Here is a 27256-nt window from a genome sequence, read left to right on the forward strand (position 1 = left end):
AGCCCCGCTCCTTGCTCGTCCCTCGCGCTGCTGGACAAACCATGGCCACGACCACCGCAGAGCCTAAATACGGTCCCTCTCAGCCCAAGACTGCAGGGAAAACACAACCAGATCCCCCGCTGCCGTCCCCCTCCAACATCTTTGGAACCGTCCCCCCAGGCGCAGGGACGCGGGTGCTGGACCCGCCAGGTGCTGCCGGGCGGGCCGGGAGGCCCCATCTGAGGGGGTCCCGCTGCTATTGCACTTTTCTTTTGCTCAAGCGTCCCCAGTTTGGCGCAGGGAGGGACAAGGGGAGTCACGGGCTGGGAGGGCGCGGGTAGGGGGTATGTACATGGGCAGGGGGTGGAGAACGGCCCAGCTTGCTCGATCCTGTTTGTTTTCCAGTGTGAAACAAGGTCCGTAACTTGTTTAAAGTGGTTAATTAATTGGTATTTTCTGTCTCTTTCTTTTTTTCTTTTTTTTTTTTTTTTTTGTAAAAAGGGGGTGAGTGGAGGGTGGAGGGGGAGAGGTGGGACGAGGTGGGGACAGAAAACTGGGAGAGACCCCCACCCTGTTACCCTGGGCTGTAAACGAATCCTCGGAGACGAGTCTCTGAGCTGCTCATTTCTCGGGCATCTTGCTGGCTCCCCCCTTCCGCTGGCTCGGGGGTTTGGGGACATGCTCGTCCCCGTCAGGGCTGCCTCGGGAGCCTTCCCAGTGCTCAAGCGTTTTCTTGTGATTAGTCTTTGTGGCCACACTCTCTCTGCCCTTCAGGGACACTTCTGGAGGCCTCTCCTTGGGTTTCCTCCCTCTTTTCTTCCCGCTTGTGCTTTTCTTTTTCTCCTCTTTGCTGGAAGAAAGCTGTTCCCTGCTTTTCTTTTTCCGGCTGGCCTCTGCAGAGGTTCGGAACCAGTTCTGTGTCCACGGGGTGACATGGGGGTTAGTGACCATCTTGGGGCCGGGCACCGACACCAACACACACAACCCAAGCCCAAGCCTGGACCCCGCTGTGCCCTGTCAGCATCACCTCCCTGAGGACAAACTGGTCAAACTGAGCAGCTGCCACTGCCTGGGGGCATTGGGGACTCAAAGAAGGACAGGGAGGCCACCCCAGTGTGTCACAGCATTGCTGATGCTGCTGGGAGCTCTGTGCTCTGCTCTTGGCAGATGGATGGATTGTAGAATCATAGAATCGTTTTGGCTGAAAAAGACTTTTAAGATCATGGAGTCCAACCGTTCCCACAGCCCTGGCACTGACCCGTGTCCCTGAGAACCTCATCTCCATCTGTCCAACCCCTCCAGGGACGGTGACTCCACCACTGCCCTGGGCAGCCTGTTCCAGTGCCCGACAGCCCTTTGGGGGAGAAATTGTTCCCAAGATCCAACCTCAGCCTCCCCTGGCACAACTTGAGGCCGTTTCCTCTCATCCTGGCACTTGTTCCTTGGGAGCAGAGCCCAACTCCCCCTGGCTCCAAGCTCCTTTCAGGCAGTTGCAGAGAGCAAGGAGGTCTGCCCTCACCTCCTGTTCTCCAGGCTGAACCCCCCCGGTCCCTCGGCCGCTCCTCACAGCCCCAGGACGGGCACATCGGAGCAGGAACCAGCCTGGACCAGCCCCACCGTGTCCTTACCTCCGAGTGAGCCTTGATGATGTGGTACTTGACACCGCTTTCAGAGCTGAACTCCTTCTGGCACAGGAGGCAGCGGTACTTGCCCACTGAGTGGTCCCCCTGCAAGACAAGAGCATCCTCCTGCAGCCCCAAGCAGAGCCAAAAATGCTGCCTCCACCCTGCTCCCGCCCTGTGAAGGGAGGTTAATGCCTGAACCTTGAAGCGACCAAAAATTAATGCTCATTTCTAAACCACCAGACCTCTGCCAGCCCTCGGTTCCAGTCCAGGAGCTCACAACCACATCTTCTGCTCTGAATTTTGACCTGTGCCGCTGCAGCATCAAAGGGTTCCACGAGCTGGGAGGGCAGCAAGTGACAGGCTTTGCTGCCTGTGCGTCCCCAACACTGGCTGTTTCGTTACCACTGACACCGTGTGTGTCCCCGGGGGTGCAGGACGCTGACGGGGCTGATCGCCCCATTTCCTCACTGTCAGCAGATCTGTGACCTCCTGGGACTGAACCACCAGCTAATTTATGTCCAACAGATTCACCTAATTTTCCTTTTATGCTGTCAAAGAGACACAGCGACTGCTGGATTTCTGTCACCAGGGGCCTTGTGGGGATGACTGATGTCCTGGCTCTGCCGCAGTTCACGGCCCACGGGAGATAACGTGCTCTCTATTGACAAAGGGTTTATGGATGGGCCAGGCGATAGATCTGCTCCCTGGGAATTTCTCCATAGCTGGCTCCATGCCGTAAGTCATTAGACAGGTCGTTCGCTGTGGGGACAGGCAGGATGTGGCTTCAGAAATCCCCATGCAAAAATCATCTTGGTGCATCAATCCCCGCTGAGGAAGGGGGTCTGCCTGGGAGCATCCTCCGCTCTCAGTAAAGCTTGATGTGTTTCCACCAGTTCCGCAGGATTTTACAGCAGAAATCACAGGCCCGCTCTGGAGGGGCTGTGTGATTTACGGCCTATTTGGTGACGCATGTATCCATTGCGAAATTAAACCCTCTGTAAAGGCATGAGTCCTGCTGATGGCAGCGTGGGGGGTACGTGAAGCAGCAAATTCCCCCAGCGCTGACCCCCAACACTATACTGCACTTGCCAGACCTGAGGGTGCAGCTCTACGGTTAAAGAAAACGCTTGTGCAAACCCTCAGCTGTTTTCTGTGCACAACACCAGCCAGAAAACGGCTCCATTTTCTCTGGGAGACGGTGCTGCAGGCTAGCGAAGGAACTGCCCCTGTCTCCTGTGTTTGCACTTTTATCCTGCATAAATCCAGCTTCTTCTGCCGGATCTCTGCAGCACATTTTCTAAATGATCTCATTAGGGGTTGATGTTCCAGCTCATGTTGGAGGAGCACGGGAGTTTGTGTTTTTAATAACCATGGGGTATGTATTGGAGCTGCCTCCTGGAAGCTCCATTCAATGGAAGCTGCAGCTGGAAATGTTTCAGAGTATAAAGCTTTCCCAGCTCTTACTCAGTTCCAACTGAGGGACCTACGCTGAGCTCCATCCCCTGTGGCGGCCGAAGGCCACCGGGGCTCACTGCAGCCGGCAGCGCTGCTCTGTTGAGACGTCACGGGTCTCTGCATGGACCGGCCGCCTCTTCCAGCCCCAGCTCCAGGCCCAGGAGTTCTGCACCAGCATCCCTCTGGCTGAGGAAGCTGCTGGGCTGCCCAGATTGATGGAGGAAGGTTCCGCATCCCCACCTGCCTCGGGGAACGTTCAGCCTCCAATGCCCAGCTCCTGGCTCTGAGCGGCTGTGTGCAAGGTGCTGGCCATGCTTGGTAGCCAAGGGCTTGTGAATATGCAGAAGCCAAGCTGGGCAGGGGCTGCTGCAGGATGGGGATGCCAAGGTGGGAGGATGTGGGGCAGGAGGACTCGCTCCTGCTGTCCCTCTGTCCCCGTCCCCGAGGCACATGGTGTGTGTGAGGTCTGGGCCCTTGGGGTGCAAGACCTTTCCTCCAAGGCTGGGGCAGTCGCTAAATCCCCAACATCACATCCGCCCAGCTCAAGCCCCTCTGCCTTTGGCTGCCCACAGCTGTGGGTTTGGTCCTGCCCAAGAGGACGGTGCTGAGGGCAAGCGGCCAGACGGGGATGGTGTGACAACGGGCTGAGCAGTGACAACTTGATGGCTCTGCCATTCCTCCCAGTGTCATGATCCGTTAACCCATGCTGGTGTCCCTTGGCCTGTTGCTTCCTAACAATCCAGGGAGGAGAGAAAACCAAAACCTAACCCCACCTTGGAGCTGAAGGTTGTAAAAGGAGGGACCTACCTTGTTGCAGTTGGCCAGGTGAGCTTTCAACCCCGAGACGCTGGAGTAAATGGCTTCACAGCACTGTGGGAAGAAACAAAGTGGGGTTTGCCACGATCCTCCCTCCTCTTCCTCTGTGCTGGGGCCAGGAGCCCCTTGCGCCAGCAAGGCCACCGGTCCCAGCAAAGCAGCGTGAGGTTAATGCTCTACGAGCCGCCGAGGGCTCCGGTCACACGTTTCCTATTAGCGCTAATGGGAGTCATGTGGCCACCTCCCTCTGCAACCGGCTGAAAAACGTCTCCCCTCAACGTCTCGGTGGAAAATGTACATTTGTGAGGAGTCGGGAGGTCCCGCTGGGCTACAGGAGTTCTTGGAGCCACAACAGATGCTTAACAGAGAAGAGAAATCACCCGGGCAGCAGCATGGCCAGTTTCTGAGCAACATCTTTTCAAAGTGCCTGTGTATGACATTAATTAGCCAGCGCGTCTGCCCTGGCCTCAGGCTAACAGCCCCGCTCAAGACTCCCATCAGCAAGGCTTTGTTTCAGACCATAAATCAAGGGCCCAGCATGAGGGTGGAGTTCACCTCCCGCCAGCTCGGGCCAAGGCTGCGAGATGAAGCACACACAATGTCCCCGAGGTTTCTGCCTGTCCCAGGGCTTTAAAAAGAATGGCTTAAAACCAGACTCGGCTTTGCGCTGGGAAAAGCAGGTTCTCTGCATAAAAAGGCTCTGGAGCACAGGCCGTGCAGCCTTCGCCACGTCTGGATCTCAGGAGCTTCCCAAAAGCAGCTCCTGAGCCTGAACTGGGCTACGCTGAACTGTCAGCCCGGGGGCACCTGGGGAGAGGGTGGCCCGGTCCCCAGGCCTGGTGGCTTGAGCACAGCAGGAGGGTCCCAAAGGTGGGACACGCTTCAACCAGGCACGGCAGCAACCCCAGGGAGAGGAGGTGAAACAAGGGTCTGAACAGCACTGCCGGCTTCATCCTGGGCACAACGAGAACAAGGTTTGGGGGGATTTCTGCCCTAAAAACTCCCTCCTCCTCCTGCAGACTGAGACCAGTAGTCCCGGAGAAAAAAAAGAGACGGTCCTTACGTTGTTGGGACAATTGATGTGGCCCTTCTCCTTCACTTCGTTCTTCCAGTTTTCCAGCAGCCTCGGATTGAGCTTTGGAAGCCCCGGTCGGGTGTAATTGAGCTGCAAACAATAGAAGACGATTAGCAGAGCGGCACACACCAGTCCGGGCCTTGGTGGGTCTTGTTCCCCCCACCCTGGAGAAGTGAATCGGAGCTGAAAACTAGTTGGGAGGCTTCTCCTGGAGATGCCCCCACCCCCAGGCATGACACAGTAGGGGGGTGGCTGGTCCTGCTGCTGTGCCACCAGGAGGTGACAGCGGGACGCACTGGCAATCAGGAGAGGGGACGTTCCCTGGTCTGTGCCCCATGGCAGGGCCAGGCCTGGACCCGGCGTTTTCGGTGCATTGTGTCACCGTGGCCCTTCTGCCACGTTTCATAACCGGGAGAACAAACAACCCGGCACGCCGGGCAGAGGGGACGGATGCCAAGAGGCTCCGTGGCTGCCGTCCACCGTGAGCGGGCACAACTCGCTGAACAATGAAAGGCTCTTATGTCTCTGCCTCTCCTCCTGGCAGGGCTACTCCTTCCAAGTGCTTTTAATTACCGCTTTATTAGCTACTTTGAGGTTTAGCATAGAGGCTCGGCCTGCCCAACTCCATTTCTGCATGTTCAGCACAAGCAAAAGCAGCTGCAGCGTCTCTGTCCCCCCCAGCACTACCTGTCCCTGCCTGTCACCGAGGGCTGCAGGGGACACAGGGCTACTCTGCCCACGACCACCTCGGCACAACTACGAGCTCGACTCAGTGAGCTCTGCTGGGACCTGTGGATGTTCTTTGGGTCCCAAGCCCCAGATTTGCCCTGAGCACAGGGCACAGTACAGGCACGGGTACCCCAACACGTGCCGCTCTCCGTGGGCACCCCCGAGCATCGATGCATCCGCGCTGGCCAGGGAGAACGCACAGAGGTGCAAAACCAAGTCCTGATTTCGAAACATGTCCCCAGGACCCGGAGCTGGCGGTTCCGACACGGCGGGGAGGCAGCTGGCCGGGTTTCTTTTCCAGCTGTGACTTTTCCTGAACATGCTGACAAAGCTGTGGATTTGCCTTTGTCCGGCTCCCACAAAACCCCCCTGCAAAGGGGAGCTCCCACCGAGGGCTCAGACAGCGATGGCTCGTTTCCACCCAAATTTAAGAGATCCACAAGCCCCGGCGGCCCCTGTGGCCAGAGGAGACGGGAGCCCAGGCTCTGCGCAAGGGGTAAAGGGCCTTGCGAAACGGCGCTGCCAGCGCTGGTACGGACGGATGTGGAAAATCCCCTGAGCCCCAGCGTGCAGCTATTTGTTGTGCTTGGCGGCCGATGGAGATGCCAGCGGAGCCCTTTGAAGTGCTGGGATGGTGCATCCAGCCTGGAGAAGGCAATGCCACCTCCGGGAGAGAACACAGGGTCCCTTTTTCTCATTGATACTGAGAGCCAGGGATGCCAAACGGCCTCCTTAATTAAAAACCAATCAACCTCATGCATGAACGAACATTAACGGTAACCGCGTGCAGCCCAAGCAACATCATCTCCCTCGGTGTGTCCCCAGGGAGGAGACGGGGGGGATGTTCAGAGATGGGGACTCTGCTGCTCTGGCTTCCCACTCCGGAGAAACATCCCTCCTCCTGCACAATAACACACAAACCCCATGTCTGCCCAGGGTGCTGCGGTTCTGGGAATGTCAAAGTCATCTTTATGTCTCTATTAAGAGAGAGCCCCAGGCATGGAATATTTTATTTTATTTTTTTCCATTTATTTTCCTCAAACAGCCTGTAAGTGAAAATCTTTATGGCCAAATCATTAAATGACTACAACTGGGTTTTGGCCGCAGCCCATCTCTTCTGAACAGTTGAAGGATGCTGGGCTGGGAAGGCTTGTTTTCTTTGACTGGCAGTTTTATTTAATTAACTTTCATATTTCAATCCTCTCTGCTCCCTAGACAGCTCTCCCCTTCCCCAAAATACATCGCGGTAAATCAGAACCATGCCTGCTGCCTCGGCCCCGGCCAACAAGCTCCCCTGGAAGCCCCGCCGAGGTGCCCAGTGCTGCTCTGTCATCGCCCCAACGGAACTGCGGCTGATGCCGGCCAGGAGGTGAAGCCAAAACACAGCCAGGGGCTGCGGGCAGCGGGGTCAGGGCACTGCCCAGCAACAGGAGGAGGGATGGAGTGAGTCCCGCTGGGTGCGCAGCGGGAGCTGGGATCCCATTTGGCCCATTGGTGACGTGAACCCGCAGGGCTCAGCGCGGCTCCTGCCTGGATTGCAAGGCCATTGCTTTGGGGGGACAAACCCAAGCCAGGCTCTTCTGCTCTGGAATTTGTCCTGGCTCCAGGATGGGGTTTTTTTTTCCCTTTTATGCCCAGCCTAGGGCAGCCCTTGGCTCCGGACCCCCAGGCTCCGAGGGGATGTTCAGCCTCAGTGGGGCTGTAACACCCCAACCCCAAGCTTTGGGGAGTGAGGAGTGGGCTCCCGTACCCCACGAAGGAGCTCTGCCCCTCTCCCTGCACGGCATAGGGACTGCCTGGGATGCAGGAGCCCACCACATCCTCCAGCAGCACCTTGGAACAAGCTCCATCACCTCAAGCTCTACAGGGAAAGCATCACACCACGGAACTGTGGGATTTCCGTGGTGTTTTCTCTCCTCTCGCCTCTTACACACCTCTCCCTCTGCTCAAGAAGGCTGTTTCCCTCAGTCTAGCCTCCAAAAGGGGTAAGGGCATCATCCCCCTGACCCTAGAGCCCACCGCTGAGCTGGGAACCTGTGGGCTTCTCGCTGCTGCTCACAGGCTGGCGATGGCCAGAGGAATGTCAGAGGAGCAGCATCATCTTCAGAGAGCTTCTGGAAAGGGGATTTTTCCCAGAAAAGCAGCAGGGATGTGCCCTTCCCCATCTGACATCCCCAGCAAGCGGCCGTTGTGAAACACCCCATCTGTTTCAGCTTATCCAGAGGCAAATAAAGATCGGAGCGAGAAAATAAGACTCCAGTGTATATTTAGAAATGCTGGATTTGGTTAAGCGCAGAATGAAGGCCTAGGATCGTGCAGCAATCGTTTATTCTAATGCCATTGCTTTGGTGCGAAAGAATCCGTCCTCCCGGGAAAAGGCAAACGCATCCCACTGTGGGCCACCAACAGGGTCTGACCCCAACGTCCCTCTCTGGCTGGGACCGGCTGCCATGTGGCCCTGAGGGCAGGACAGGGCGCGGGGGCCGCAGCAGGGCCGTGCAGCCCCGGATCCTATGGGCTTGCCGAGGAGCTGCTTGTCTGCTTGTGGGGAAGTGATGGAGAGGAGGGGTGGATTTCTTCATCAGCTCCCTTGAAGTCCACGTTGAGTGGTGGGGCTGTGGTGGGCAACTGGAAAGCTCAGGGACAAATGGGTCCTGTGCTGCAGCAGGTCTGGGTGCACCCAGCTGTCACTGGTCACAGACGGGAGCTGGGAAGCATCTGTCCCTCCGGAACACCGGGAATCCCCAGGTCTTGCTGAGCCGCTGCAGGAGCAGCCGTGATCTGTCCCCAACACCCCACCTCTCTGCAGCTCTTCTGGGAATCACCAGTCCCACCGCCCCAGTCACGGTTCTCCGGTGTTCGTCCTTCTGCTGCTCCAGGTTGTCAGGTCCCTCAGAGGGACGGCCACCACACATGGGGACATGGGGACACTGCCCGCTCCTCCGAGCCTCCCACGCTGCCTGGGGCTGAACCCGTCCTGGAGCGCAGCTGCAGCCAGGTCTGAGGAAAGGGCTTTTTTGGGGCTGTAACAGGTTCAAACTGGGCACTTGCAGTCTGGAGGTTTTTTCCACACCCTGAACTGACGCAACTTGTCAAGGCTGACCAGCCCTGAGCGACGCAAGGTGAGCAGAGCGTGCTGAGATCAACAAGCTCCCAGCAGCCTCCCTGGGCAGAACCTGCCTCCCACCAGCACCGCTCGTCAAGAAAAAACATCCTAGACTGAGCAGACTATATTTGAGAGTGTTGTCAAGGGAACGTGACAGTCACAGCAAGACGTGCCCGCAGCTACAGCTGCATTCGCCCACTGCACTGACCTCCTCCTCCTCCAAAAAAAAAATCCCCCTGTGACACACGGCCCACACAGCCGGGGACAGCAGCCCGAGGTCCCTGTCCTCCAGAACAAGAGCCTTGTTTTGCCACCTGGGAGCTGGTCCAACTCCCCCTCTGCTCATCTCCAACGCAAACCTGTTCCTGCCAAGCTCGCAGCAATTCTCTTGGTTTCTTAGCACCACTATAGGGCTCAATTAAACGTAAACAATTAGACTCCGAACACAAGAAATGTCTCCGACACCACCACAAACAGCATTTCATGGAGCAGCTATGCCAGTGGCTGAGACCTTCCCACTGCTTTTGTACATCAGGTTGTATGTGGGTCCCTTGTTCACACCTGGGAGCCCTGGCTGCCCCCTCAAATCAAACAGAAAATACCCAAAGTCACAAGTAAGGGGAGCGATTCAAGAACAGAGGAATGCAACAGCTGAGGCGGGAAGAGGGAGAAGAGAGCACCACACCTCTCTTCCCACAGTATTTGAAATGAAACAGCTACTTTGGGCTTGATTTTTTTTTACGTTATAAATGCATTGCAGCTGAAGTCATCTGGAAACCACCACTACCACGCACTGGGGAAATAAAAATTTTGCAACAACAAAAAAAAAGAGAAATAAAAGCTTCTCACCCGCTTCGTTTCAGGCACCAGATCGTCCTTCATCCTCCGCTTGGTCCAGTCCTTGGCCAGCTCATCCTCTGCTATTTCCTGAAGGTGGAAAACGGCTACTTGGGCCGACGTCCGACGGATGCGGCCGCTCGGGGTCCTTTCAAAATCTTCTACGGGGCCAGGCTCTGGCTTCACCTCTGGCTCCTCCGGAGGCTGCAAGAGAGACAGAGTTAGGAAGGGCATGATGAGGGGGGGAGTTGAGCTCTCCATCCCAGGACAGGGATGCTGGGGTTTGGGTTCTGTGTTTGCACATCTACTTTGTGTCCCCAAGCAGGGGAACGAAGGAGCACCCTCGGATTCCCCAGCCCCGCAGACAGCCGTGCATTACACCGATTGCATCCTTCTGCGCTCCTCCACGTATAAACGTCTCTGCTTTTTAGAGTTAGAGAGGGATTAGCGTCAGATGCACTGTCAGTAGGGCTCAACAGAACAGAAAAGGATGCTCCCCAGGGACGGATCCTGCCACCCCAGTGCTGGCGAGCAGCCTGAGCAATGTTTTTTTTCCCAGCAGAGCACAGATGTGGGGTGGGCTGGAGCACAGACCCACAGGCACTAGCAAGGGGAACACTGCTGACCGCACAAATGCAGCTCCGCATTTTCCAGAGGGGGCTGCAGCCCATCCCACTCCCAGCACCGCATCATACAACACAAGTGTGATGTGAGGGAGAAAATAACATCGGTCCGATGTCTGCACCTGCCTTGCTCGGCTCTGTCCTGCCCACCGGCTCCGCAGCTCTGCAGTCACTGCCGGGGGGGGCTGGCCCCGCTCCTGGGGCTGCAGGGGTGGCTGGGGGGCTCACCGGGGCCGCGTGTTCTGACCGCATGTGGTAGTCGTGGCCGGCCTTGGATTTGTACTTCTTGCTGCAGTGTGGACAGCTGAAGACGGGCTTGTCGGCCTCGGGGAGCTGCTTCCCACAGCGCTTCTGGTGGTACTGGTAGCCCATCAGGCTGGAGAAGTTGGCCACGCAGCCCTGCAGAGATGGAGGGAAGGGGAGTGTGAGGGAAGGCCGGTGCTTGGTGTGCCCGCGTTGAAATGGTTGGGTGACATCGCTCCGGGGAGCAGCATATCCTGAAGACCCCCCTCTACTAAGCCGTCCCCTCTGAGCGATGGGAACTGTCGGGTGATCGCTCCCCCGAAGAACCGCACACAGGCATGACAGGGCCATGGTGAGATGGGGGGAAACAGCCCCTGTCCCCGGCACTACCCACCCTGACACACGGACAGAGCCCTCCGGACAGACACACCGCAGGCAGCAGGAGGGGATGGTGGTGGGGAGGCACTGCTTGCATGGAAAGCAAAGCATCCATGGGGACAAACCTCTGCCACAGGCCCCTGTTACCTGTTCATGACTTGTCTGCCACTGGCTCACGGCCATTTTTTGGTGCCATTTAGTTTAGTTTTGCACTGTGCTCAGGACAGCGCTGGCCGTGCCCCGTCCTGTGCCCACCCTCCTGCAGGACGGCCCATTGCTGGGCACACGGGGCCACGGGGATGGGGACAGGGACTGGGATGGCTGATCTAAGGTGGAAGGGTTGAGAATATGCCATGGGATGCCCGGAGAGCGCATGTCCCCCTCTGCATCGGGACTTGCTCCTTCCACCTTCCCACAGAACGAGGAACAGGAATTGTTCTCGTACCTCGTTGGGGCATTTCAGTTTTCCCATCTGCTTTAGCACTTTCCTCAGCCTTTCCCGCTCCTCCTGTTCACCAAGTCCAGCGGTTTCCACAGGAACAGGCTTGAAACAAGGAAGTAACAGAAGCGACCAGAGTCAACCATTTACTCATGTCCTCTGTGCCAGCAGTGGCTGGTGAAGCTCTGCCCTTGGCTGGGGGGAACCTCTCTTTAGGAGAGCTGGATCTCCCACCACTTTCCCACATGCCAATGCCTTCGCCGTTACATGCCAGATCTGCTTGTGCCTTTCCTGTGTTTGCAGCCAAAGGGCCTGTCGGAAAAGCCAGGAGCAGCTCCTGGACGGAGGATTCACCAGCCAGACTGAAGAGCAGGAGATTAATGAACAGGTATAAGACAAGTCACAACTGGTAAGCACGGGACATGTAGAAATGCGGTTATGCCTTGCCCTGGTGTCTTGGACATGTGTGCGACTGGATTTTTAAGAATTGCATCTAAATCGGTGCCTGCCAGATTTTACTCATGAAAAATTTTGTGGCTACTCCTCACACACATGGTGGAGAGATAAAGATGGGATTTTGAGATTCACGCGAGGCAGAACCCATCAGTCCCGGATTTGTGAGCACAGTTTTGGAGGCAGAGCTTTGCCACTCAAAATCCACCTCACTAAATCTTCCCTTGTTCTAGCATTTGAAATCTTGTTTTATTTTTCCAGTCCTCTACTCCCCATGATCAACGTGAGCCTGTCCAGCTGCCCGGGAAGGAACGGCTTTGCTGGGCAGGGAAGGGGGAAGGCTACGCCTGACTAAGCAGTATGAGAAATGCTGCAAAGACGGTGTTGTGAATCCCTCCTTTACAAAGACAAAGGAAAACAATTGCTTCGTCTTCTGCATTGAGAAAGGAGGCGTGGGATGAGAGCAGCCCAGCTCTCTTACCTTGCTGACGTGTTCAGCCATGGTGTGGTAATTCAGCCCAGCTTTGGACTTGAACTGCTTTTTGCAGTGCTGACACTTCAAGGCGTCCTGCAGCTGAGGGAATTAGAGGGAAATCACCACGGAGGCCACAGTTCACGGTTCATTTTTCCAGCGGCTGCTGCTGCACCAGGACCCAGCAGTGGGACCCAGCAGGCACTGCAGCTTTCCTGTCCCCATCCCAACCCCGGCCCACAGCTCCGAGCTTTCTCTCTTTTGTCCTGGATACTGTTATCAAACCCACATGCCTCTATTTTTGGAGAATATTCCAATTTGGATATAGATTTAAAGCCCCACTGGCTGGAAACATCTGGACCTGGTGTCTTAGTCTTCCTGTTAAAGGGTTAGGAAAGAGAAGCAGCTTTGATCTACCAATCTGTTAGGAGACTGTGCTCTGCAGCCCTATTAACTACGACAGATGCTGGTGTACAAAACGCTTTCTGGGTGCCTGGGCTGTTTGACATTAAGACACTGCTGGACACAATCACAGTGGAATACTTCCCACCTCACGTTGCTCTGCTGTTCGACCCGACTTGGTCTCCTGAGCAACTGGAGAGATGCATTAAATGCACACAAGGGAACTTGCAATGTGAGTAAACAGACCATGACTTTTGCTGGGGCAGGTACCAGAACTTATTGACTGAGGTGAACTCTCTGGGCACCAAGAGACAGGGTGTCTCAACAGGGAGCCAGTGCCTGGATGGCTGTGGCCGTTCCTGCTCCAGCTTCACCACTTCCCCGTCCATCAAACCTGGACTAGAAGCTGAAGAGGGAATGAAGATGGAGCTGCACCTCCCTCCTCATCCTGGAGCTCTGGAGAAATGAGGAATAAATTCACTGCAGCCAGCTGGGAGTGACTCACTGGTATCTGTGCTCCCATCAGTTGATCTTATTCCAGACCCAAGTGCTTGATCCTAACACGGTGGATGCTAAAGGCTCCTTGACTCATCAGATGCCAATTTGGGGTTTCCTCCTCTGGTTAACACTGAAGAACATGCCGTGTCCATATTCCAACAAGCCCTAACCTGGAGGCTGGCAGGATACACCTGCCCTCATCTCCTTCTGCCTCAGGCATGCTGCGCCCATCCCCATCCCTTATTTCCTTTCCCAAGCTGAATGAAACATAGTAGACTGCCCAGGGACAAGCAAGGAACAGAGAAACCAATTTCCTTTTTTTCACAAGAGTTTCAGGAACCTGCATACTCTTTTCTCATTGTCCAGCTAAGAAGTACTTCAGTCATTAAAGCAGAGAGCAAGGTGAGAGGGTGCCTGCGCCCCAGCGTCACTTCTGGTGGGGAAACCCTGTGCCTGTAGCAGCGCAGTCTCACTAAACACACGAGAGGTTCATCTGGGAGATGAACTGCTGAGAGCTGGACCTGCGGTCACACTCCTAGAGCTTGGGGACTGTCCCCTCTGGTCACAGGCTGCTCTGGCAAGGATGCTGCAAAGCAAGGACCGTGCCTCACGCAAAAAGGGTGACAAGACACCCGTTCCTAGGGCCGGAATCCTGATTACTCTGCTGAACATCCACCGGCCTGTTTCTAGCAGGGAAGACAGGCCCGGAGCTGGCAGAGTCCCACTCAGCAGGTCGTGCAGCCCACGTGGAGCCGGCCTGGCCTGGGAGATGCTCCAGAGCACAGGAGATGAGCAGCGATGGCCAAGATCCACTGAGCCAGGAGGATGGCAGGGGAGGCAGGATTCTGCCCGGCATTGATGTAGTATGTGGTTTGAAAGGGAGAGTAGCTTCCCACCGCTGTATAAAAACCAAGGCAAAAGCTAAGGAGGCGTTTATAGAAAATGAGTGTGGAATTAAAGCCAAGCCACATATTTTCAAAGCAGGAGGCATTGATGCCACATTGGCTTTCTGTGGCGACAGCTCTGCACCGTGCCAGGTGACGGATGGAGATGTAATCCCATGCTCTGATGGGTGGCAGCGTGGCAGAGAGACAATTTTTCACTGCGCATTACTGAACTCCTGCATCCCGCCAGCCTGCCTGAGCACATCCAAGCTCTGTGTCTCTCCGAGACATGCTCTCATTAACCACAATTTATCTGGCCTGATGCAAAGTATGGCACACAGTGAAATCCCACAGCCAGGACTCCGGAGGAGCCCAGATTAGAGATGCCCCCAATGATCTCTTCAGCTTTAAAACTATTTGTTTAGCTACTAGAAATACCCAAGACTGCTAGAGACGCTGAGGGAAGTGGCCCAGACCACAAAGGGATTCAGAATTGTGGGGTATTAGGTACCCAAATCCAATGTACATGACTGAATAAGACAAGCCCGTACCTTCTGGCAGACGTCCATATGTTTTTTGAGCCCCACAACAGTTTTCCTGCTGATAATGCTGCAGGTTGGGCAGCAGACTTCTCCCTTCTCACTGATCTCCCGCTGCCACTGGTCCTCAGGGTTTGCTGGTGAGGGAGAGGAGAGGCATTACACTGGTGTAGAGACCACAGCCTGCGCGGGCTGCTCGGCAGAGAACGGCCCTGTCATACTCCTTGATTTGTTACGTTGAAAAGCACTGAAGTGAGGAAAAGTCCTGATGTTAAAAAAAAGAAACCAAACTATGCAGCACTTGCAGCTCTGCCTGCCCCACAGCTCCTGCTGCTGCTCGAGCAAACCAGGTCACTGGGCCGCTTCATGTGGAGTTATCTGACCTGCTGGCATTTCATGGGGAAAAGGTTCATCTTTCCAACCCTGCTGGATCCTGCACACTGGGAGTTAAAACATGATGATGTCCTCAGCCATCTCATCTTGCCCTGCGTGAAATAACTTCCCCCTGCCAAACAAAACAATTAGCGGGAGCGAAACAAAGGTGAGCGTCTTGGCTCCATCTGGACATGTGCCTGGAAAGCTTCCCTGGCACTCCTCTTCCCAGCAGACACACAGGCAGTAAGGGGCGTGCTGGCTCCCAGGCATCTGTTTATTTGAACGGCTGTCACCGCCTTAAAAAAACCACCCAAAATAAGAGATACGTGGGGTCAAAACCTGCTCCCAGGTCCAGAGTTCATACCGTGTTCTTAGCAGAACAGCACTGGGCTTCCACCAAGGGAAGCTTGGTCTGAATAAAACCCGTCAAGTCTGTTTATTTGGATGCTTCTGCATGGCTGTGAGATCAGAGAGTCGTTTATTTGAATTTGCAATCAGTGCAGGGCATTGCAGCTGTGTTTATCTTGCACATCCTGCGTTCCTCCTGCTGTCACAGCTCCCAGCACCCTGCGCTGGGGTGTAGGCTGCACGTTGGCAGCTTGGGGAGGACATAATCATGCCCAGAGTTACGCACCAGTGTCATTCACGGAGATGATGATAGAAAAATGCCATCATCCCAGCCGCTGACCCAAATTGCGGTCACACTGAAGCCAAGTGGAACCAGGATTTGGCTATCGACTGCCAACACTTGCAGCGGTCTGCCCTGGCAGGGAAGCGAGGGTAGAGAAATGCTTTTGGGATGTCATTTGTGGCTGCACCAATGTTATAGGAGCAGTGGCCATTCCCACATCTGGGCTACAACCTTGGAAGGGCAGGAGCCGTGTGCTTGGATTTTATGCTGTTTCTGCTCGCAAATCTGCTAGAAAACTCACCCTGGGCTCAGAGGGGTGCGCAGATCATGAGCTGTGGGCAAAGGTGGGGACATGGTGTGAAGATGGGGACCACGGGGTGAAGGTGGGGACTGAGCTGGCTTGGAGCAGAGCCCAGGACTGAGCTGGTGAGCAGCTGAGCTGCATCCTGAGCCACTGCGTGCACTCTACTTGCGCTCTGCCTGCGCTCAGCCTGCACCAGCCTCACCTGCCGGCAGATGCACAACAGTTTCCTTCTTCACACCAGCTCCCAGAGGTTTCTTTTTGAGCTCCTCTGTGTTGGTGTTTGCCTCCAGCTTCTTAGCTCGATGGGCTTTTGCCTTGTCCTCTGCTTTGACGAGACCTGGAGGGACAGGGGACTTTTATTCAATACTTTAATACCATCAGACCAACTTGCATTTATCAGATAAAAAAATCTCCAGCTGTATCCCAGGGACACTGAGTTGGCTGTAGGTCTTGCCAAGGTTTTATGTGTAGGACCAGGTCCATAATTATGACAAGCAACAACATAACAGCTTGTGGTGTTTTACACACAGAATCACTTCCCTCAGCCCAAACAGTTTATGAACTACGAAAACACCACGACAAAGCAGGGTAGGATGCTTCTAGTAAGGCAGATTATGGGGAAGACAAGCTGGGGAGGAGGCAAAAGGACATTCTGCACGAAACTAAAAGGGAGAATTGGAACAGCAAATTCAGCATATAAAAGTGATGTTCCTGCTGGTCTGAGGGGACCAGCTTGCTCTGGAGGAACCCCCAGCAGATGTTTCAGTCTATGGCAGTGCCTGTGTGGGGAAGGGAAACAACCTCCAGCTTCCCAGGAGTCAGGGGACAAGCAATCGCAAAGAACACATCCAGCCTGCTCTTCAGTAAGTGTTTAATTCCTTCAAAGCCATTAGTACCTCTCCCCAGAGTGCCTCTTGTACTGGAAGGCGCTGCCTCCTGCAGTGCCTGGAAACCTGCTTTTTATTTCCCTGACTTAACACATTTCATAGCCAGTCCGCATCCAGCTCTCGTGCCAGATATGCCCCAGGTCTCCTCCCTCCTTTCCGAGTTTATTTATGGAGCATAACCACAGGCCCGCTCGCTCTTGCTTTGTCAGGCTGAAGCAGCTAACTCCTGAGCCTTCTCTCAGAAAACATCCCGGTAACACATCTCTTCCCCCTGGAATCCATTTTGCTAAATGTGGGCGACCAGTCTGAGGGATGGATGCATCACCCGCTCTTTCTACGCAGCAGAAATCCTTCTCAACATGATTGGAAATACTGTGACATCCCAGCTTGGTGGGACGATGACAAGACGTTTCTCATGTCTCGCTTGTGTCAGCAGTTCGTTACTCTTGTGGTACAGGCTGGACATTCCCAGGTCCTTTCTTTTCTTCCCTCATTTCCCAGCAACAAACTCCCGAGCAGAGCAGACGGGGCTGTATTGGTGCCGGCTCTCCTGCTGCCTTTCATTCACTTTAAAACACTCCTATACTCAAAGGCACCAGCTTCTCCTGTGTGACATCCCCAGGCTCTGAGGCATCTATCTCCACTACAGGGAGACCTTTGGGGAAGGGGCTTCGCTGAAACATCCCAGGGAGAAGCTACAACCCTACAGCTGATCAGCATCAGCCCCATATTACCTTTCAGTCCAAACGTCCCCGATATGGACGGCTGCTCCCCCGTAAACTTCTTAGGAGTTTTCTGTTTCCTTCCTGACTCAAAAGAGAGAAACAGAGAGAGAGATTTGGTCAAATAACTGTACTGCCAGGGGGCTTCAGCAGTCCCAGGGCAAGGGGGATCACTCCAAGGAGGCCTTTACCACTGTGAAATACAGGAGCTGTTGCATGAAACAGCCACCCCACTGAACAGTAACAGGACGCTGCTTCCCACTCCAAAAAAACAGGCAAAATAACGGTATCCAGGGTTAATTCAATGGGTGGAAGTCGTGGCTCTGTCTAGCCCCAAAAGTTGTGAGGTTTCGCCAGCCTAGGTGGCTGGCGCTGGCTCCCTTTGGAGCTCCAAGCAGTGCAAAGCCACGTTGTGACGGGGACAACAGTGGCCCTGCCTGCCAGCCCCGTGAGGGTAACACACAGAGCAAGCCTCCCAACCCTGCCCCAAAACTGCACAAAAAGGGGTTTGTCAGAACCACCCTGGTTTAAACTGCCACACTTGGTGAGGACAGATGGGCTGACATGGCAGCTTGCTACACTGCTGGGAATTCCATCCATTTTCAACCCTATAGGTCCTAAAGAAATAAGTGTTTAACCGGGAGTTTTTAACTTTCAGTGGAACTCACTGCATCCAAGCACTGGGTGGACAAATTATCAGGATGTTGAAACAAAGCCTGGATATACTCCGAGAGACACTCGCAGAGGTGTTGGCTGGAGCAGAGCCCCTTCCCTTCCCATGGGATGCCCCTCTCCAGGCTCCCGAACCAGCGTAGCCCTGGGCTCTAATCTTACTGTGCTTCATCCTCTCCGGGTCTTCCTCCTGCAGCGAGGCCTGGCTGCCTCCCTGCTGCGCCGCATCCTTGCCGCTCGAGGACTTGGCCGTGGGGGTGGCGGCTGCCATCGCCTCGGCCGCTGCGATCTGGAACTCCTTGCTCTCCCGGCTCTCCGTCAGGCACTCGCCGTTCTCGGTATGGTCCCGGGCCACGGTTTTTTCCGTCTTTGCCTGTTTGGGATGGATGGTGGGGCAAGCTGAACTCTCAGCAGCTCTAGGGCAAAGCACAGAGGGCTTGTTTAATGAGGGGTTGTTAGACAAACGTCCTGACACCTCTCCCCCCTCACCAGCCCGGATCCTGGGAATGGGGACAGGCACGTTCCCCTTCTCCCAGCCGTCCCTATGCAGCCACCCCGCGGCCCAGCCACAGCCTGGTACCTTTTCTTGCTGCTGCTCTTCCCAATGGCCTTCGGCACTTTGTTTTCTGCTTTGCTGGTTGGCACTGGCCGGTCCAAGTGATTCCAGAGCCGATGCTTTTCTAGCTGGGTTTTGGAGGTGAAGGCGGCTTCACAGTACGAACACGAATAGGTCAGCTTCTCTGAGATTGCACCCTGAGCAGAGCAGGGAGAGACAAGTGGGGACAGGCGTTAGACCACAAAAGGGACAGGCTTCTTCTGACACAGGCATAAACACAAATAGTGTCTAATACCCTTCTGCCCCTCCAAACAGTTACCAACGGTCCATGATCCTCCCAGGCCAGAGCTCACACTAAGCTGGAGGAACCCCAGTTCCTCTCATACACACCTCACAAAATGTCCCTGGCCCATCTGTGCCCTCCCCACTCTAATCTCACATTTTTCCTGGGGCTTAAGACCCGAGAGGAGCTTTACCCTGGTCTCCTTACCCCTTGGCAGCGCTGATAGTGGTATTTCAAGCCATAAATGCTGGGGAACTCCAGCCAGCAACCTGAATTGGGACATTTCACCCTGGAGTGGGCTTTGAATTCATCCTTCCATTGGTTCATCAGGGGCAACTGGGAACAGAAGAGACAAAGCTGAGCGAAGAGCATAGCATGCCCTGGTGTGCACCAGTGCATCCCGAAGGGACCGGGGGGACCACGCGGGACCTCCAATCATTCCTGTCCACCCTGTCCCACCGCACAGCTGCAAAGTGGACCCCAGGGCTGTGTTTCAGTGCAGTGGCGCTCGCTCCAGCAAGAGCTGCTGGGACAGATGCTGCAGGCTCTACAGGCTAATGATTCCTCCTGAGAATTTACCTTGCCATGCCTCCCAGAGCACATGCATGCTTCTGGCCAGGGTGGGGAATAAATCAGGCCAGAAGTCACCCGAGTGATTTAACCACCCCACATTTCATCTAGTCAGTAAGTCGCCCCCTGTCCACGCTTTCATGACAAACTGCTCTGTGTGTTGTCCACACTACTGTGTTGGAATTAAACCGCACAACTCTGCAGGGAATAAATCACCCCCTTGCTGGGGCTGCCAGATCACTAGCCAAACCTGATGTGGCTGCAAGAGAATCCAGCTCATCTGGGAATGGCCCCAAGAAGGGGAGGCTAGAAGGTGAGTATGGTTCCCCACCAGGCTTTTGGGTGCTGACATGGAGGGGATTCAGGGCCAATATCTCGCTGAGTCCAAGACAAGGCTGCTCTGATGATTAAATCATCGGGAAGGCAGGTTTAACCCCGGAGCAGGGCTGGCTGGAGCACATGGTGCAGCAATATGCAGAGGGCACATCAGAGGGAGCAAATCAGGGACAGCACCGGGATCAGAGCGTGCAGGGTCTTACAGGGATGTCTTTCAGCGCCTGGTTCTCAGCCTTGGGTCTTCCTTTCTTCCTGCCTTCGGTTTTGTCACTGGTTGCATTTCCTGCAAATGGACACAGCGCACGTCACTTGCTGTCCAGCCAGCTGTGCTGGAGGAGCTGCTGTGCCGGCAACGCTGCTGCCCAGCTGGCTCCCTGGCTCTGCGTGAGGAGGGGAATCCCCTTTGGAAGGCAAAGCCAACTCCCTGCAATTCAACCCACAGATGCCCACACTAGAGGCAGCTGCTTCTCCTGAAGTTTGCCAGCCCCTCTCCTTTCATTTACACCAAGCAGTTTCAGCACAGCTGGGCTTGCTTTGGAAAACCATCCTTCTGTTCGGGTTGGAAGAAATCCTTCAACAACTACACTACTTAGCAAAAGAAATCTGCGTCTAGGTCAGGATGCTGGGCCCTGGGCAGGCTGTCAAGCACAGAAATCCCTCATCCCCTTTGCACAGTGAGCTCTTTACAAACAGGGATGGGTTGCCAATGGACACGAGGCTTCTCTGGACCAAGACCTGACTTGGGAAGGATGCTCCCTGTGCCAACCAGGCTGCTGCACCGGAGAGAGGCCAGCAAAGCCACTGCAGGAGCGGTCCCTGTCTCTCCCCAGTCTGCACCAAGCCTAATTCACTCCAACAAAGCGAACCCTGGCAGATGTTTCCACCTCCAGCACTTTCCCAGGGAGAGCAACAAAATACCTGTATCACAGAGTGCCCTTCACTCCACTTCATCACTTTCAGTTCACCTAAACCAAAAGGAAGGGCTGAAAAAAAGAGCTTTTCTACTTTTAAAGGTGCCGATAAGATGTGGCGCAGGGAAAAGCGCTCTCCCGAACTCAGGTATGTCCACACTGTGGACAGCTGGAGTTCATTCCCCTCAGCAATAACTTTCCCCCTCTGTTAGCAATTATGGCTTCAACTGCCTCAAGGGAAGAGCAGCATTTGGGAAGCACTTAGGGCATAGGGGTTTCCCTGCCAAGCTGCTGATTTTGGGTGCCTGCTCTGAAGCACATCTCTGGGGCACCCTGCAGCACACAGGGCTCTCAGCGAAAGGCTGCCGACGCTCACAGACGCAACCTGCCCAGCATAAGCAGACAGGAGAAAAATCTCCTTGTGCCTGGAGGTTCCCGGATAGAGAAATCAGCTATCCATCAGTGTGACAGCCCTTAGCAAGCGGGTCCCCTGGGGCTTGTACACTCACAAGGCTCCATCTCAGGGGCAGCGACACGGGAGGCAGCAGATGGTCTGAACTCATTTAAACCTTTCCAGCCTTTGAAGTACCACTTAGCTACCAACACGATAAATAGGCGGTGAGACACCCATCTCATTAAGCCAGATGCACAGCCCTTGGAAGGGAAAGACCGTCTCCATCCGTCCCCTCCTGCTCCCAGGCACTGGCTCTCTGCAGCTCCAAGGTTCTGGGGCTTTTTTGGCCCCAAACGTGGAGCCAAGGCTCACCGAGACCAGATGCACTTGCGCCCCCGTGTTCTGGCAGCCGTCCCCCAACCCCTGAGCTCGTCCCTTCCACCCCATCCACCTCCATGGAAAGAAAAACCCCGTTCCTTACCGAGCTTGGGCAGCTCTGTGGGTGGGTTTATCCTCGTCTCAGTCCTGCTTTCTTTGCTGGCAGCAGGTTTGTTGGGGCCGGCAGTTTTCCTTCCACCTTTACAGGTATAAGGATCCGCCATCTCTGAAAGAAGCAGGGGAGGTGTTAAAATTCCCTCCTCGGAGCCAGGAGAAACACATGCTGAAAGCAAGGAGAGCTGCCGGGGAGAGGGGGAAATCGGAAAACTATCACGCAGCTTCCCACAAAGAGAAGAAATGGGACATGTTTCTGAGTATTTGTTCTACACTCAAGCAATGCCATAGACATGGCTGAAAAGCCACTTTCGTTATAGGCTGGTTTCTCCTCCGTATATAACAGCAAAGATTTTATTAAAAATTATGGGTTGACTTTGCCCAGGGAAGTAGTGAATAAATGGTTTTTCCTCTTCATTTATTTCTCGGCTTTAGGACACCAAAAGCAAAAAAAAAGTGAGTTTTAATGAACAGATGTAGTGATAAATTTCCAATTTTCCTTATTAATGGGAAACTGTTATAAACTGAGAATTGTTAATGTTATCTGAATTTTCCGTATTAATAATTCAATTTGGCTTCTCTATAAATAATGAACATCAGGAATTATCATGGAAGGGCCAGTCTCGCTCCCCACAGAAGCGGGCAGCAGGACACTCCTCATTCAGCAGTGCCAGGACACATTGGGCTCTGCCCAGCCTGGGTTCAAGGACCTTCCTCCCCTCTGAACAGCAAAGACATGTCCCAGGACAGAGGCTGTGTCAGGAGATGCTGGGGAAAAGGAGTCCTGAAACCTCCCAGCAAGAGCATCAACCCCCTGAGGGGGATTCCCTGGACCACCACGGCCTTGAGACCTTGGTCACGACACGACGATGCTTGACCAGGCATCGGCAGTGTGACCAAGGGATGTGCCAACCGGTGCCTTCTTCACCTTTGCTCAACACATCTCTCCCACACACAGGTGGTTTTTAAAACACAGATTTGACTCGTTGCTCCCAGTTCCTTCCACGAGATCACATTTGGCACCGTTTAACTCAACAGCGGATGCCCTGAGCACCCGGACTCATCCTGCCTGTCCCCATGGCCAGAGGGAGAGCGGAGGCCACGGGAGCATCTCCCGTGTGCCCGCATCCCCGGCTGTGCTACCAGCACATGGCTCACAAGGGTCCAACAGCCCTTTCCAAGGTGTCCCCAGAAACTTTCCACATAGGAACGGGCACTGTGCAGCCCAGATGCTCCGAGAAGACCTGTCGAGAGCTTCCAGCACACGTTCGGCTGGTGACACATCTGTGGTTGTTTGCACCGACACAAAGGTTAATCAGATCAAGTGAGAAATTCTAGCCTTGGCAACAGGTTCTCCGGCATTCAGTGCTGAACACAGGGATCATTTATTCAGTTCATTTGGGCTCTTTTGGTGGGAGACCTGGGTAGGAGCTGCAGGCAGTGGCTCCTTCCTGGGGCTGGCTGGTCTGCGGAGCAGGCACGGAGATGGGTCCCTGCGGCCTCTTCCCAAATCTCAGCTCCACTCTCACCTGCATGGGCATTGCCTACTGTCCCCAACCCTCTAGGGACAAACATGCCAGTCCCTTTCCTTCCTGCGCTGCCTCCTGCCATCCTCAGTCAAGTTGCTCAAAGAAAAAAGGAAAAACAACAAAAAAAGGCAACTCATGAAAGTCCATCAAACTAAAAGCTGAAGATTACAAGGTCTCTGTGTTTTACAACAGGGTGAAAACCAAGAGGACATCCACACAGCCAACACGTTTATCAACGTGCCCAGCTCAGCTCCGCTCCCAAATACTTCTCGTTCCCTGTAACGTGTCTGTCCGCTCAAAGGGATCCTTTCTGGCCAGCTTAGCAGGTTTTGAACATCCTTTGTTTTTCCACACCAAATACTTCTTTGAATTTTTTTTCCCCTTCTTGTTTTTTTGGCTAAATGAAAACTAAAAATCCCATAAACCGCTTAGCGAAAGCCAGACTCCGCTCCCTGGCCACTGACATAACCCCAGGGACTCTAGAGCCAAAGAGCAGAAATCTGCCCATTGTATTTTTTTGTAGTGTCCAAACTTTACACTTGTTTTTGAGCAACACATGCTGAAACCGGGCAACAGCCTGCACCCTTTCACACTTTTGTTATGTTTTCAGTGAGAACCCTTTTGCAACTGGCAATGGGAGAAGATATCGGCAGGTTCTGCCTGTGAGCAGGGCGAGGATGTGGTGTAGGACGGTTGGCACTGGCAGCATCTTTGCTGATGAAGCCTCTGGCTCTTTTTAGGTAACTTTTTAGAAATTCACAGCAGCATTTTCGAAGCCTCCAGCTCCAAAAAAAAAGCCTGTGTCAACACTGGAGCCAGCATGGGATGAGCAAAGGCCAAGCTGCCGAAGCCAGGAGTGGAGGCAAGGAGGAAGTCCGCGGCTGCGGGAAGCGAGGAGAGAAGCCTGGGGATCCCCCACATCAAAGTCACAGCTCCCGAGCCAGGTGTGAAAAGGGACAGCAATGTCCCAGCCCCTCACCGCCCTGACAGGCTCCTTCCCTCCGCAACAGACCCCTCCTGCGGAGCTGTAGGGCTCTGTGGGCTGGGCACAGCTTGGAAATGGGGTGAAAACTGGAAAAGAAGCAATAATTCCACGCATAAGTGCCTGTCCATGACCTTGGATGGGGTCTGCAGGAGCACATACACAGCCAGGGATGACTGTGACTCTCTCAGCCCCACAACGTCCTTACGGCTACAAGGAGAAAATCACCCGTGGGTCCTGACCACAAATTCTCCTGCCGGGACTCCTGCCCCGGTGCCATTGCTACAAATGCACCGTGCCATGCGCCAGCCAGCCCGGTCACCTGTCGATCCACTCCACTTCACGATAAAATACCAACAGCTGCAGATGTGGGCAACACCAAAAAGACAAGCGAGCCGGGAGAAACTTCTCCGGAATAAAGATGAGGAAGCGGAGGGAGATGCTTCCTCAGGAGGGAGAGGAATCACCCTCGACAGAGGCTTCCCCAGAGGGAATGACATGGCAGGTGAAGCCCTGCAAGCCCCTGCATCCCCGGGCACGGCTGGTGACCGGGCAGCTCTGCAGGTGTCCCGAGCAGCCCCGCCAAGGGACACCCAGTGCTGGGGGCTGCCCTAATGAGGTTCTCCTGGGGGGAACAACTTGCCCCACAGTGTGAGGCTGCCGTGCTCTGGCCAAGCGGCTCTGGGCACGGGCAAGGCTGTTTGATGGTGTTCGAGGCTTTTTGATGGTGTAAAGTTTTCGTTCGAAGCCTGTTTTCCAGTCCCTCCTCCCTCGCACAAAAGCAAAGGGGAAAAGCGCGCGCACACGCCTGGCAAACAAGGAGACCTTGTAGTGCTGAGGTGGGGACTGGGGTGTCCCCCTGTCCTGCGCATCCCTGGGCGTGAACAGACACAGACCCCTCTTCCCTGCCTGGTCCTGCTGTCACCTCCCCGGGCCCGGCTGTGCCATCCCGCTGTCCCCGTCCCCTCATTTGCCCACCTCACTGTCACCCCTGCTGCCAGCCGCCCATCACCGTGCAGGCAGGGCCGCCCCGGGCCTGTCACCTCCCGGGGCCTGAGCAGGGGCCGCCCCGCCGCCTGTCACCCGGCCGGGCCGCCCCGCGGCCTGTCGCCTCCCCGGGCCCGGCCGCCCCATCCCCGGGAGACAGCGGGGGCTCAGCCCCGCGGGCCGGGGCCCAGCGAGGGCCGGCGGGCAGGGCCCGGCCCGGCCGCACCGCCGGGAGGAGAAGAGCGAGCGGCAAAATGGCGACGCGGCGGCGGGCGGAGCGGGACGCGGGGGGTCCCCGCCGCGGCGGGGCCGGGGGTGCCGGCGGGGCCGGGCCGCAGCTCGGTGCTTACCTCGGCGGCGGCGGGCCGCGGTGCGGGGCGCGCAGGGCCGGGCGCCCCCCGGCCGGCCAGGCGGTGCCGCCCGCCGCCCCCGGCTGCGGGCCGCCGTGCGGGGCTCCCCGGCGCGCCCACACCCGCGGCGGCGCCGCGCTCCGCTGCCGCGCTCCCGCTCGCCCGCCGCCGCCGCCGCCGCGGCTCATGCGCGCTCCCCGCCCCGCCCGGCCCGCCCCGCCGCCGGCCCGCGCCGGCCCCGCGCCCCGCGGATCTCGCGTGGCTCCGCCGACGGGGCCGGGACCGGGCGGGAGAGCGGGCGGGGGCAGCGCCCCCCGGCCCGGTGTGACCCGGCGCGGGCAGGTGCGGGCGGGGCTGCCCGGTCCCCGGTGCGGGCAGGACAGCACCGCACAGCCCTCCCGCCTGCTCCCCCCGACCTCGCCAAGGGGCGGGCAGGGCTGCTCTGCCCGGCCGGGCTGCGGGCAGGGTGTCCCGCCCATCGTCCTGCCCTGCGGGGTGCAGGCAGGGCGCCCTGCCTGTCGCCTTGCCCCTGCCACGGGCAGGCGGGGTGTCTTGCCTGTCATCCCCTCCTCCAGGTTGTCTTGCCCGTTGTCCTGCCCTGCAGTTTGCAGGCAGGATGCCCTGCCTGTCATCCTGCCCTGCCTGTCGTCCTGCCCTGTGCCACATGCAGGCGAGTTTTCCTGCTTGTGACCCTCTCCTCCAGAGCGTCCTGCCTGTCATCCTGCCCTCCGGGGTGCAGGCAGGGTGCTCTGCCCATCCACCCCGGCTCTGACCCCGCGGTGCAGGATGCTGAGGGTGCCCTTGCAAAGCCACCCCTGCTCCTGGGGACAAGGCTTGGTGCGAGGCCGGGGTGGTGCCTGCAGCACGGTCCAGCTTTCCTGGCTCCCAGGCTTGGGGTATCACCCCTGCAGAGCCAGTGGCACCTGGGAAGGTGCCACAGGGCAGAGTCAGCCTTGGTTACCCGCACCAGGAATGCACAGCGGCGTCGGCATCCAGCAGCACCAACCGTGTGGCCACAGCTGCCTGGAAATTAGGGAAAAACAGATGAATTCTGCCCAATCTCAAAATTTTGAGAGTAAAACCCAGCGTGGCCGTTGCTGTTGGGGCCACCCTGCACCACCATCACCAGCACGTGGCTCACGCGGTGCCACTGGGAATCGGGAGGCCCTATGGCATGGCCACGCAAAATCAAAGCGAAAAAAACCCAACCCAAGTTGGGAGTTTCCCCACAGTTCCCCTCTTTGTCTCCATTGTGGGGAAAGAGCTTAATTAATGTCTGCAGAGAGCAGGGAAAGCTTTGTGTAATTGCAAGGTATTATTATCGGCGGAGCGGAGGGAGATCAGCGGGGTGGGAGGGACGGGCACAACCCACCTTCTTTGTATAAAATGAGGCATACTGAGGCAGCTTCACTTCCCAGCCAGCGAGCTGCCTGCCCGGAGAGCGGCCAACCTGAGCAGGCAGGAAGGCAGCTGCCTGGTAGGGCTGTTAGCATCGTCAGTGCCTTCAAAATCTCCTTGCTATAAGGCTGCAAATGGTGCCCAGTCACCTTCACTTGTCCCTGCGGCATCTCGATGGCCACCCCAGGCACGTGGGCCAGTGGGGAACACGCACGTGTGCGCGCGCACACATGCACAAAAGTGCCACGGCTTTCATTTTCTGTAAGTGCAAAGTGTGATTTTGCATCTTGAGGAGGAAGGTGAGGGTGAGATGAAGATGCTGGG

General features: G+C 55.9%; 1 protein-coding gene across 3 annotated transcripts; it reads right to left on the reverse strand.

The window, feature by feature from the left end:
- On the reverse strand, positions 1-25676 carry ZNF512B (zinc finger protein 512B). Of its 3 annotated transcripts, none has more exons than XM_065645501.1 (17): positions 25535-25676; positions 21676-21798; positions 20093-20172; positions 19191-19319; positions 18725-18897; positions 18307-18560; positions 17485-17556; positions 16066-16200; positions 14566-14690; positions 12240-12332; positions 11312-11410; positions 10372-10644; positions 9635-9826; positions 4939-5040; positions 3867-3929; positions 1608-1706; positions 1-894 (listed from the first exon to the last, which is right to left on the reverse strand). In XM_065645501.1, the coding sequence occupies exons 2-17, from the start codon at positions 21794-21796 to the stop codon at positions 601-603; spliced, it is 2304 nt and encodes a 767-aa protein (XP_065501573.1). In that variant the 5' UTR covers positions 21797-21798; positions 25535-25676; the 3' UTR covers positions 1-600. The 3 variants fall into 3 exon arrangements, with proteins under 3 accessions (XP_065501573.1, XP_065501574.1, XP_065501575.1); XM_065645502.1 differs by lacking the exon at positions 25535-25676 and adding an exon at positions 24195-24231; XM_065645503.1 differs by lacking the exon at positions 11312-11410.
- Between the last annotated feature and the right edge of the window lie 1580 nt (positions 25677-27256).

The sequence above is a fragment of the Caloenas nicobarica genome, chromosome 15 (genome assembly GCF_036013445.1).
Source record: "Caloenas nicobarica isolate bCalNic1 chromosome 15, bCalNic1.hap1, whole genome shotgun sequence".
Lineage (NCBI taxonomy): Eukaryota > Metazoa > Chordata > Aves > Columbiformes > Columbidae > Caloenas > Caloenas nicobarica.